Raw genomic sequence first — 13,107 nt, 5'->3', positions numbered from 1 at the left:
CTCTGCTTATGTAACTCTCTCTAACTCTTGTCTATATGTCTGAACCTTACCAAAGAATTTGGGAGTCTTTATGAGTTTCATGGATGTTCTCGCATTTTTACCCACTGTAAATCTAGTCTCGAGGCTGTGGAGAATGAGTGGTAGATATTACACATATATTATGGAGGGCGCTCCCAGTGAAAATCCCCACACCCTACATTTTGAGTTCAACTACCTGTTTCACAATCAGCTTATGACTTGACTACCTCTCCTGTATCCACAGCCTGAGGAGGGGGAACAAGGTTAAAATGTTTTTCTTCTGTTCTCCCTGTTTTAGTAGCAAGTGCCACAAAACACTCTATGTCTACAAAAGCAATGGGCATTGGGCTTACCAGGGTTGTTTATCCTACTGCAAGAGTGTACCAGAGACTATTGTCAATAAAATAATATTCAACATCAAGATCAATGAAATAGTCTTTTCACAAACAAACAAGCAAACCAGCTAAAAATCCCCTTGCTTTCATCTCTGCCGTACAAAAGCATTCAGCATCTAATAGGACATGCTTTCATATTTTCCCACAAATAGGTTAGAACAAATAGGTTTGGAACAAAGCAACCTCAGTGTGAAAAAAAGAGCAATCTGCCTAATTTCAAACTTGAATCAGCAAAGTTTTGATCAGTGTGAGCCTCCCAGACCTTTCAATGTACCACAGATGCTCAGCATTCTGAAACAACACAGCCTTCAAGTAAAAACCCATCACAATAAATGTGCAGATTCACAACAGCTCAGTACTATGGGGAGACACAGTTCTGTCTTAGCAGGACACAGCAAGCTACCTAATCCTGTCAAGCTCATCTTATAGTTCTTTAGGAAAAAAAAAACCAACCAAAAAACAAAAAACTACACACACACGCAAAGCAAAAAAACCCAACAACCTACAAATAAAAACACAATTCAGTTAAAATCTCTGTAGACAGACTACCACATATTATGCCCTATGATCTGTGCCACAGCCCTTGCACATCTCAGCTTTCCCCCAGCTGTGCACTGAGCTCTTTGTTCAAAGAACTGAAAAGCACCCTTCAGCACCCTCAGAGGCTAAAGCTAAATGACCCATTTCCCACTACTGTCTCTTTATGTCTCCCGTTAAAAGAAGTAGCTCAATTTTTTATCATTCATCTCTCCTGTCTACACGGTTTTCCAATTACTATTAATTATTGACTACACCTGGTTTACATCCAAATTTGGATGGAAATACTTAATAGTCTGAAGATCTAGTTATTATCTTCTTTTTTCAAGGTGAATCAACTACAACATCCCTGCTTTTGGATTAGTGCACTTAACATTGGAAAATATGCATTAATTTCAGTTACAAGTATTCAAGAAATTAAATAATTCACATCAGATGATAGCTTTGGTCAAAAACAAATCAGTTCTAAAGAGCAAAAGAAAAACATTAAACACTTCAGTTCTGAAATGAACCTGTATTTCACTGAGAATCTCTACCTTGAAAAACATGATTTCAGGTTGAGCTGAGTGCTTTATTCTACTAATTTCAGGAATGATGAACAACATTTTTGAAGCAGTGCCCACTGAGTGCTCCCTTAAAGGTGAAGAGAAGTCCCTAATGGGATTTTCAAAATCACATAGCAGCATTGCTGCCTGAGACGTCAATGAAGCATTAAGTCCATTCTTTAATCATACACAGTTTCTTCTAACATTATTTAAAATGTCATTTTGGAGGCACTTCAAAGTTCCCAAGCACTTCAGATCTCTGAAGTCAGTTACAAAGCTAATGTGCTCAGCTGAAGTATATGAGGATAAAAATCCACTGCAACTTGGCAGCCAGTTTGGCAAATTCATGTTCTCTGTGAGGCTCTCATAGCTTCTTAGGCAGAAGAAAAAGCCACGTAGCCATAGTAAACATTTTTCAAAAGTTGCTCAGCCAGTCACATGGAATTGAAAATGCTTTTACTAATTTCAGTGGTTAAGCTTGGAAAAACAGTCCCTTGGTCTGCTCAGCCCGTGGCTAGCTGTAATAAAGGCAAGACAAAGATGGGAACCAAAAAAATGAAGGAAAAGTGTCTAATGGAAACAAACCAAATTCCTCACACTACAATAACCTGGCCAGTGTTTCAGTCCAAGTTGACCTTTTCTCCCTAGTGAAACAAACATAAGCTTAGAGCACATTCCTCTATTCAGAGAATCTCTATTTCTAAAGTGAAAGAATGATGTTCTGTGGCATGCTATGCTCTTACATCCACTTTTAAGCATAGGATAATCAATCACATGGGAGCTGCTGTGGCTAGGCACTTTCTGAACAATATCAGTGGAAAACAGAAGTAACTGATACAGATAGTTGTTAGCTTTTTTTTTTTTTTTAATGGCTGATCTTTCTCAAGCATCCACTGTCATAGCAGTATATTAAAAGAAATTAAAACACAGCTATGAAAGGGGAAAAAGTTTTCCCTGTTCTTTTCTGTCAAGGCAACTGCATTTTTAACAAGATGAGTGTAAAATATATCCTCATCCTGATGAACAAATGTGAATTAAAAAAATGAAACTATATAATTTAAAACACATTAAAAAAATCTGTCTCTTTGTAATGAAAAAGATCAGTCAAAACTCTCAATCCTACTGAAAGCAGTTTACAGTAAGAACATTCATATGAGTTTTGACAAGAATGGAAATTCTAAGCAAAATAGGGACAGACATATCCCTGCCAAAACTGCCCAGAGAAATTCTACAGAGCACAAAAAAAAAAAAAACAAAACAAAAAAAAAACCAAAAAAACAACCCAAGGGGAATATCTGTTTGAAACCAATGCTTCTCCCCAGGGTCCCAATGCACCATCCCCTCCCCTCCTGCCACTCTGCATTTTCTCCTTTTCCCACCATCCCCAACATATGAGTAAAACTTCCATTTCAGAATGATGCGGTTACTAAGAGGTTTCAAAGATTTTTTTGGGGGGTGGGGGGGGTGGAGAGGGGGAACAAGCTAGTCTCCTTAAACTCTATAAATGTCACAACTAACTAAATAAACCTCTATCTCAATTGTTTGAGACAATTTTTTACCTGCCAAATAATGTTAACATTCTAGACTGAGAAACCTGGGCACCTATCCCATCTCACAGCTTGGAGTTGGCTCCCTTATGACTGGTACCTCAAGTTTTGAATGCTGAATATATGAGCTCAGCAGACATGGCTTATTGACCTTCTTCTTGAGAGAAACAGGTGGAATTTCATATGTTGCTATTGCACTGAGTTTTTCTTGGCTTTGTGGGCTTTTGTTTGGAGTCTGAGAGTTTGTGTTCTGGTCAATTTTACCTGATCCAGACTCATGTATTCCCAGTGGATGTACCAGTCCACAAGTGAATAATTCACAGGGAACATGCAGGTTGCTCATAACACACCCTATAGTAGTTGTTTTGCATAAATAAATGATCACTAGAAGGACTTCAGCTTTGGTCTTCTATGTTCCTCTGGCCAAATTCACTGAGGCACATCTCTGACTTTTTTTCTTATGTTAGGAGCACTGAAATGCTTGTCTGGACAAACAGCCTAGGGTCAGGGCAGCCACTTGACTGTACAAAAGCAGTATTTGGATCTCTTTTCCAGATGAGTAATCCACAGATTACTCAGAGTCAGTTTCAATGTCTCTTTCAATGTCTCACATTTTAAATTAAATAAGTTTTATTCAAGAGAAAAAGAGAAACATTTTTTAAACTTAAAAAAATCAGGAATACAGTTTTCCCTTGTTTTGATCTTCAGAAGTCTAATACGTGTAATTTTTGTTTAGTTTAACTTTTAAGCTAACCAGTGTTGCATTTTCAAGTCATCAATCTCTAACATAAACTTCACTGTGATAACATGCAAATTCTCAACACTTCCTAGCCAAATTAAATTTCACTGAAATGTTACTAAATGTTACTAAAGATTTTCACTGTATCTTCACAGGTTGCACAGCACTAAAAGTAGGAAGCAAATGTTACTCTTCAGCAGGTGTAAAAACTTCACTGGACTGGAGCAGCAGGTACCAGTGCACCAAGGTATTTAATTACATCTTTACTGTTAGCATTAAGTAGTTTGTTTCATTTTTAACAGGCCACTTATGTATTCAAAGTTGCTTTAAAGAGAGCATCATGTTAGTCCTGTGCAAGGTCTATCATTTCTGTCAATACTAGAGGCAAAGCAGACACGGCTTTCTTTTCAACTCACTAAAAAACACATCATCAATAACTCACTGTAAATTGTAAGTGTATCTTTCAGTCACATCATAAATTGCATGCCAGCCTTTAAAAGCAGCTGGAACAGATCACAGCTTAAAATACCAACTGCTGATATATATACATTTTTAAATTACATTACAGAACTCTACCTTTGATCATGATCACAAAGAGAACAGGTGAACTTATAATTTGCTTCATGTAGCTAACCAAGAAGAAAATACTGTGTCCATTCTTGCTGATTTACATAGTGCTAGCTAACATGTCAGTAGAGCTGCCCAACTATTTTTTAGCTAATGCAGCAAGAGCAAATAAGAGAAATAAGATGCCCCTGCTCCCTTCCTCCCCCCCTAAAAAAAGGTTTAACTGTATCAGAAGAGACAGAAATTTCCCCAAGAGAGAAACCAAATGCAGACTTCTAATGTATAATGCTTCTTGAAGCAAATGTAAGAAAAATTGATATACTGGATAACATAGGAAAGCCACTATTGTAATCATCTGTTCTCCGATGAAATGGAAGAAGTAGTACTTGTTTCACTAGATTGAAAAAACAAACCAACAACCAAACCTTAATATCTTTGAAAAAATATCACAACTATAACATGTTCCATGCAGCCTATAATAATGAGCTGTAAAATAAAACCTGCATGAATTGATGCTGCACGGAAGGTCTCATCAGTCATGCTAGCAGAGGAGAGAGGATCACCACCGCTGTCAGGCTTTATGGCTTCACTGACATACATATGAAATGCCTCACAATATAGATACTCCTTGGGTTAAGATATGTATCATTTTCTCCTTAAGGTTACCACATAAAATTATTAAGGACAGAGCCATGAAATCCTACCAGACAAACACTGCAGGCTCAAAGCATCCTGGGCAATTCAGCCACCCCACTCAGGGTATCCATCTTCCTGCTTGCTCTGAGACAACTCCAGATAATATGAATGCAAAGGAAGGCCTGACAAGCACACTGCAGTGCAGAGAGGGAGACAGACAAAGTCTGGATGGAGAAAACAAGAGAACCCAGGTCAAGAAGAGAAGGAAAATTCATAGGAGGTGGGTACACTCTAAGAGGGACAGAAAGGCAGAGCAAAATGTACCATGGACTCCAATTGCCTATATGTGGTAAGAAGGACAGTGTGGAAAGAACAAGAAGGTCCTATAAATTTCCAGAGGTCTGGATCAAAGGATGAGCCTGTTCTGAATTTCAAGGAGCACTAGAAGAAACATGAAAACCACTTCATTTCTGCAGAGCTGTTTTCTACACCACTAAGATATAAAAGAGTACTCCTCTGAGCTATGAGCTCATTCATTTGTATGTTGGATGGTTATTCAGAGGAATGGCAGCTTTTACTTCAACAGTATAGATAAAAGTATCACGCTGAAATTTAAATGTCAAAGAATACATACTCAAATGTCAAACACCAACAGACAAATGCCAACAGAGAAATGTCAGAAACACTCCCTTGTCTCTCACTGGATATAACTATATCTGCACAAATGCAGGCCACAGCACGATATGTAAAAGCAAGAGTTTTTCTGCAGTTCCTCTGGGACTGAAACACTGCTGGTTTCAATAAAATCAGTATCTGGCAGTGATCTGATTGTATTACTCCAAGTATCTGACCCTGGCAACACATACAGCTTAAATGATCCCTGGTCTGCAAGGTGATGGATGGTATTTACAAATGCAACAGTACATCCAGGTGAGATAAGTAGCATGAGAAATTTGTATTTCAGGCAAATCCCACTGCTGAATTTGTTAATTCCTCACTAAATGAAAGGCCTTTACACAATGACTTTTCATGTCAGTGCTAACGCTGCTTTCCAGGTATGATAATTCCTTCTTCTAGGTACATTCTAAAAAGTGTCTAGCAAGGACAAACACATGCAACATCTTGATGCATTCTAAACTGTTTTCACTTTTGAGTCCCAGGATTATTGACCTGTAAGCATCGGTGAACATTCCAGAAGTTAGTGAATAGCTTTGGGACCCTAACAGAACTGACTTCAAATAGAATTTGGACACTTGAGAAATCTGAGTGCTTTTTCAAATGTTGCTTGCTTTAATTAAAATCAATTGATTATTCATTAGGGGAAAAAAAATTCTTCACACACTTGACTTGATGTGAACTTCTGGTTCCAGCGACTTCAATGGGCCTTTTGTCAAGATTTCACCCTTTATTATCTTCTGCAAAAGTACTTGAAAACACATTAATTAGAAAAGATGCATTTGTTCATAAATTTCAGTCAGCCTGCTAATTGCAGCTGCTTCCACTGGAACTGAGAAATTAAAATGATTAGGTAGTTCTGTAGAGAGATCACTAAATACATGGAAAGCGGAGGTATACTTTAGTCAGTCTTGCTAACAAAAATGTGCGTCACTCCTGTAATTGTTACAATTTGCTTCCAATACTACTGGATCATATTCTGTAAAAGAAAAACTCAAAGATGAAACATGTGACCTTTTGTCAAGGGAATAAAATCAACATCTGGCATTTTCACCTTAAATAAATATATATATGATGTAATTGTTCCAGGAACCACAGCTTGTTTATTAGGGCTTGAGTTAGGGTAGACACTGACTATAAATATCACAATTCTTTTAATTTGTTTTACAGTCCAGGTAAATAAAGAAAAGCGAGTAAATAAGTATTCAATTTGAATTAGTTTAAACCTTCTTGAAAGACATTTTAAGGAACAATTATTACATTCTCACAAGGTATACATGACTTTCTTTCTAAAAAAAAAAATAAAAAAAATGCCTTTATCTAAAAACTACATCTGAGCTCCTTCTAAGGCTTTCTCTGGATCAGTGAATGTCATTTAGAAAAAGGTACCGGAACAGATTAAATCAGTTCTGCTCTGGATGCTTTTATTTATTTATTTTTAAATTTGCTATAGAGCATCATAAAGCACAGAAGGTAGACACTAATAGTGCAATCTTCATCACAAAAATTTGCCAAGAATCTCTTTATATAATATTTGCAAAAACAAAATAAAAATACATATTTTCTATGTCCTATTTATTTTTTTAACCTTGATTTTCCTCTGGGTAAGGCTCTGTAACACTGAGTTCCATGGTCTAAAGATACTCTGTGCTCAGCTCCATTCTATTTGACCAATTATTTCCTCCCAAAGACAAACAATGTCTCTTTGTCCTTGAGCTAAAATAAAGGGTAAACAAGGAAGTTCCAAAAAGCCTGTTTTGCACTCTCATTACTTTGCAATCTTCTGTGTGCCCATGCTCATTAGTTTCCTCTTTAAATTTGCAGCAATGAAGAAGAGCAAGATAAACTAGGAATTCCCTTTATATTTCTGTTTTTGCAAGTTTTTTTGTGGATCTCTCTCCCTTCTATCGTTTTGTGAAATGAGAAAACACAACTGAATGTTGCATTCAGGCATTCACCTACAAAGGCCTGAAGTCAAAAGTGAACCAAAATCAATCAATTAAATTAAATGAAGTCATATAGATTTGTCTCAGGAAAGACTACTTAGTCGCTATAGAAAATAAATAGGTCCTAAATGCATAGCATAAGAAATAAATCAAACCAAAACGTGTTGAAACAGACTCAATTTGTAGGTGAGGGAAAAAGACTCATCCAACATTCTGATTGCCTAAAGGCTTTGCAAAGCGTCCTTCCAAATGTTAACAAGATCCAGCCTCATTTAGCTTCTGAAGCATCTGTTGGGATCTCTGCTCAAGGTGACATAGCTGTAGGCACATGTGTGTATTAACTTATTGACAACAGATGATATAATGGAGCCTAGAACAGTACAAATGGAATAACAATTCTGATGAAAATCAAAGGAGAAATTCTAGGAGTTTATAGTCAATTTTAACTTTTTATTTATCTCTCTCTTCCTTCAGAGCACTTATCTTTTTACTGCAGAAGGTATGCAGACAAATGATGTACTTCATCATACAGTGACACTGACACATGGAAGCAGTATACATGTATTAAGATAACTGCTTTGAGACAATCTATTTAGGTTCAATACACTAAATGAAAAAAATCCAGGTATTGGCTTTCAACAGGTTTATCTTTGAAGAATGGTTGCTCCCAGAAGAGCCTATTTATCTGTCTTCTATTCTCCTAAAAGGTATGATGTGACTTGTGCATCATTCTCCACATCAGATAGAGGTCCATCCATACAAATTTAAGGATATAGATTGCAAACAGAGTTCTGTTCCTTTCGCTGTACATGTACACAATTTGAAACATTTGGTCTTTGTCTAGCAGCTAAGTAACTAACTTTACATGTCTAAGTACAGGATGATTTAGTAGAAATGAAAGCAAGAAATTACACAATTTTTGTCTACTTTGCAACAGATTTTCTCTTCCTAGCTATGAATTTTATAGCTATGTAGCCATAAATTTTAATCACCTAAAAACTGAGACATTTTACTATAACCATAAGCATCCAGCATAAATCTGGGTGCTCTAAACATCTTCTGATGTAAGACACACTATTTTTGAAATGGGCTGCAAGGCCTATAAAACAACAGCCTTCACTGGCCTTCTGTGACAGCCTATCAGCATGTTAACATACCGCGCATAAGGAACAACATTTTGATCAATATGTCCAACAGCAGTGTCTCTTCTCTCTGCAATAATAAAATGGATGTGTACCTATACATTTAAGAATTTTCTTACCACTTCTCATTTCTCTCAATAAAATATAACATGTATATCTGCCACCAGATAATTTTTATGTCAGATTGGCACAGAAGAAAGATTAAGAAAATGAAGTAAAAGACAATATTTTGATTGAATATATGTAGCCTCACCTTGCGGATGCCTCTGCCGAGATCTTCTCCATAATTTGTCCCCAAAATTTCAAAATGAACATTGGGATTTCCCCCATTTTCTGCAAATTCTAGTTCTCCAGTCAAGCCATTCACTCCGCCCTATTGGAAAACAAATAAACAAACAATATATATGTATTTTTAAACAGAAGAATGGAGTGACAACTCAGAAGTAGCCAGTTAAGTTTTGTTTCTCCAGGGGGATTTGTGTACTACCAATAAAGAAGATATATACACATACATACCCATATATACAATTAACAGGATTAGGACTGTTTTCTAAAGACCACATTACCCCCAAAAATTCGAGCCTTAAATTGTTTTTGTCTTACTACAGTTCCTCACAAAATAATCAAATTCAACAATGCTAAGAGATTTAATACAAGCCGTAGTCTTACTTTTATCATATTTGCACACTAACATATGCTCTTTGTCCTGCCAGTAGGATATAAACAACAGTTTTGCAACTAGTTTTAGTGGAAGCAAACCTAACATACAAAAAAAAATTACACAAAAATTTGTTTGTTTTATCACCCAAAACACGCTACAATAGGGTATCAGGCTGAGTTTTGAATTAAACTAGTTGCATTTTGAGATCATATGCATGATTTGTAGAAGTTATGAGGGATTTGTTTATCTGAATGTAGTTATTTATCTGTTTTCCTCCACAAGTCTTCAATAATGCTAGGAATACATCAGATAAGCTACAAACAATTTTCATGCTTGCTTCTACTTTGCTTTACATTTTAGGCAAAGGGGTTAAAATACTAAAGAGGAGACAGTGAGCATTTACTGTAAAGATTCAGAACTGAGAGGGTGATACATGCTGCAGCAATAGTCAATATATTCCAAGGTAATTTAACATGACATACATTTCAACCTTTTATAAGAACTATGATAAAGCAAAACTCTAAAATCAACAGAGCCTTCTGAATTGCCTACATTGAAAGCCTTAGAAAGTTTTCCTGTTTTTTGATAAGGAAAAAATTAGATCTTTGACCCACTTTGTCCAAGAAACCTGAACAACATTTTAAGAAAGCACATATAAAAATCTGCATCAATTATAAAACCACACAAAATTCATAGCTTTTCTTCAAAACAATATAAGAGCTTTTTCAGTTCTAATAATTTCTCCAGTTAAAGGTTTTAATATATGAAGAGGAAAAAATTGGAAAATAAATTCTTGCATTGCAAAATACCAAAGCACCTGGCCATTGCTGAATCATGATTTAATATCTCTGTTCTCATATCTTTAATTTTGACAAGATCCAGGTAGGAGTACAATATTTGCATTGCAGATTAGTGTGACCTGAAAAAATGCATGCGGTCATCCTCTGGTAAAACATTAACATAATTATAATAAAAATGAGAAATTTGCTCATTGAGGTAATACCCTTAAATCTTTCGGATTAGAGACTTGAATTTTCATGGAAACATTTTCTGCATATTTCATGAAGTGCCTTTTTAAGTTAAAAACAAAGAAATCCTATGATGTATATGCATTTTTAACATTTTCTATAATCTCTGCTTTTCTCATGAAATGCCAGAAGGAAAAAAACTACCTCTGATTAAGAATACATCTACATTCTCTTCTGCAGACTGACTGCGAGTTGCTCCACACTAGGTGAGAGCCACTATACACGTCACTATGGTTGGCATTACATACATGGCCCCTAACTAGCACAGCCAACAGATGCACTACAAGATTTTGAAGCTGAATCTTAATCCAAATCATTGTGGAAATTTACTTGCCTTGATTTTTTAAATGACTGCAAACGTTGAAGCAAAATACAAACTGCAAGTCTGTAAGTTATTTTTATCTGTCTGAATCCTGGCAGTAACCATAACAACAAATTATCTCATTGATTTATTTGGTAAATCTTCTCTTGCTTTGAAGATTTGTCATACACAAGTGTCTTTGATTAGAGTTTTCTTTCCTAGATTGTGTCCACCTGAAAATAGAGTAATATGAGTGGAGATTACATGGGAATGATCCTGGCTTGAGAAGTGAGATGAAAAAATTAAATGAAAAGAGTCAGAACTGAGCAGAACCACCCACATAATAAAAAAATGGAATCCAACAGGGAATTTCTCAGAGGTTCTGACACCTTCGTCCTACATGGGACCTGCCTTGTCAGCTCATCAGTGAAGGCTGGGCAACCCTGTTATAGATATCTGCTAGTCTTTGGTGCCCTGCAAAGCTCTTTATGTTTTACTCCTCATGGCTGAGGGACTGGCACAGCATATTGCAGAGCATGAGTTTCAGAACAGTGCTCCCATTTTCTGCATAGTCTTTTACCCTCTAAAGCCCTTAATTGATTTACTGCAGGTGTTTTATATCCCTCCTCTAATGCATAGTGGAAGGAAATCAAAGAGGAAATGGCCATCTGTATGACAGCTACTGATCCAGTAACTTCCTGATGAGATTTTTCCAAGTTATGTCAGCATTAATTAAGATAATGGGTAAGAGTCAAAGAAATTTTTCATTTCATTTAACTTATAGAAACAACGCTATTTGGGAAAAGAAAAAGACAGATTTATTATCTGCTCTAAAATTCCTCTAAGGTTGAGCCACAACCATGCAATTTCCTGACACATTTAAAATTGAAGAATGAAATGTCAGTTGTTAGAACAAAAATGTTTTACTTATGTTTCTGATTACTGCTCTGGGCTTCACAGAGCTGCTATAAAGCTTGGTAATATAGTGAAAGCCTACTTGAGTCCTGTCTAGACTGGCAAGATAAACTACAGTTTATATACGCTTAGGCACTATTATACTGTAAGGAAGTCCCTGAAGAAAGTATTATTTACCCAACAGCCAAGACTTCACATGGGAATGTCAGCTTACCAAGTCATTAGTTTTAAAGTATATCACTTGCTCTCACATTTGCTATTCAAATTCTGGTTACGCTCAGATGTGGCATATTTTGCAAATAAGAAAAACAAAAGAAAACAAAACAAAAACCAACCCAACATTTTGTGAGCCTCAAATATTAATTTCATACTTTAATTTTGGAGAAATTTGATGTTTAAAAAATTACTGAATCCACAACCAAAGACACTGTTTTCAGGTGCCTGTAAAGTCAAGCTAAGCGACTATCTGAACAACAATTTGGCATCTTTTTCACATCATTACTGAACATCACTGACATGTCTGAGACTAGTTAACAATTCCTGTCCATGATTCATGAAATAGCACAAGCTACAGCCCATTTGCCTCAAAGGAATATTCTCTATGCTGCTGCTAGCACTAAAAATTTGTTGTTTGTCAGTGAGCTAAACAAATGTGACTGGGAAGAGATCAGACAAAGAGATGAGAGAAAAGATAAATGCATTAACTTGATGTCATTTTTCTGAGTTGATTCGCCACATAATCCTGCTTACATTTATTTTCAGGCTATTCAGGAAGATTAATTTTTTCAACAGTAGAATTATTTTCTAGTAATAATTATTACTCTCACTGTGAAATAGCTTTACTGAGAAATATACAACGGGGCATGTGTTTTGGGATAGTTCTTATTAGAGAAGTGAATTTATATATAATTGCTAGAGCTGGCCAAATTCATTAGTATGATTGTATTTCCTGATGAATCTAATTATTTATTCAGTTCCAGGATGCATAGAAACAGATATTAGGTCTTTTAAAATTAATGTAATTGGCCTTAAAATGGTTTCTAGACTTTATTCAATCGGTTGAATTCACACAGCAGTTGAGCTTTTCGAGTGTTTTTTTTGTAGAAATAGTGACACAGACATCCAATGTTCAACAATAAAAATCACTCAACAAAGAATGATTCAGGTAGCCATTCTGTTATTTCAAGAAATCACTGAAACATTTTAAACCCCCCTCATTCTCTACTCTTCCATATTAGCTCATTAATCATAAAGAAACTATTTTCTCCATTTACTGTCAGATTTCTGCTATTTTTAGCAAGTGGTGCCGAAGGTAAATCAGCATCCCTTTCTCTTACCTTCCTCAGTGTGTAGCTTACACAGATTTCCCATCTCTTTCCCTATTTTTCCCTCCGGAAATCAGAGGGTGATGCCCTTGGCAGCTAAAATGCTGCCAGATAATGCCGTTTCTTGATC

The 13,107-nt window shown here is 36.1% G+C and overlaps 1 protein-coding gene across 6 annotated transcripts in view; it reads right to left on the bottom strand.

Annotated features, from left to right (window-relative positions):
* The window catches only part of GRID2 (glutamate ionotropic receptor delta type subunit 2), a 640,155-nt gene that overhangs the window by 168,910 nt on the left and 458,138 nt on the right, over window positions 1-13,107 (bottom strand). For all 6 annotated transcript variants that reach the window (XR_014945306.1, XR_014945307.1, XM_015861346.3 and 3 more), the window contains exon 8: window positions 9,001-9,120. Coding sequence is in view for 4 of the 6 variants with exons in the window: in XM_015861346.3 (XP_015716832.1) it covers window positions 9,001-9,120 (120 nt within the window). In the remaining 2 variants the exon portion in view is untranslated. The remainder of the gene's footprint in view (window positions 1-9,000; window positions 9,121-13,107) is intronic.

This window comes from Coturnix japonica, chromosome 4, assembly GCF_054131305.1.
Source record: "Coturnix japonica strain WE chromosome 4, WE-NBRP24, whole genome shotgun sequence".
NCBI lineage: Eukaryota > Metazoa > Chordata > Aves > Galliformes > Phasianidae > Coturnix > Coturnix japonica.
The sequence above is the reverse complement of the archived record's forward strand: the minus strand, read 5'-3'. Positions and strand labels throughout refer to the sequence as shown.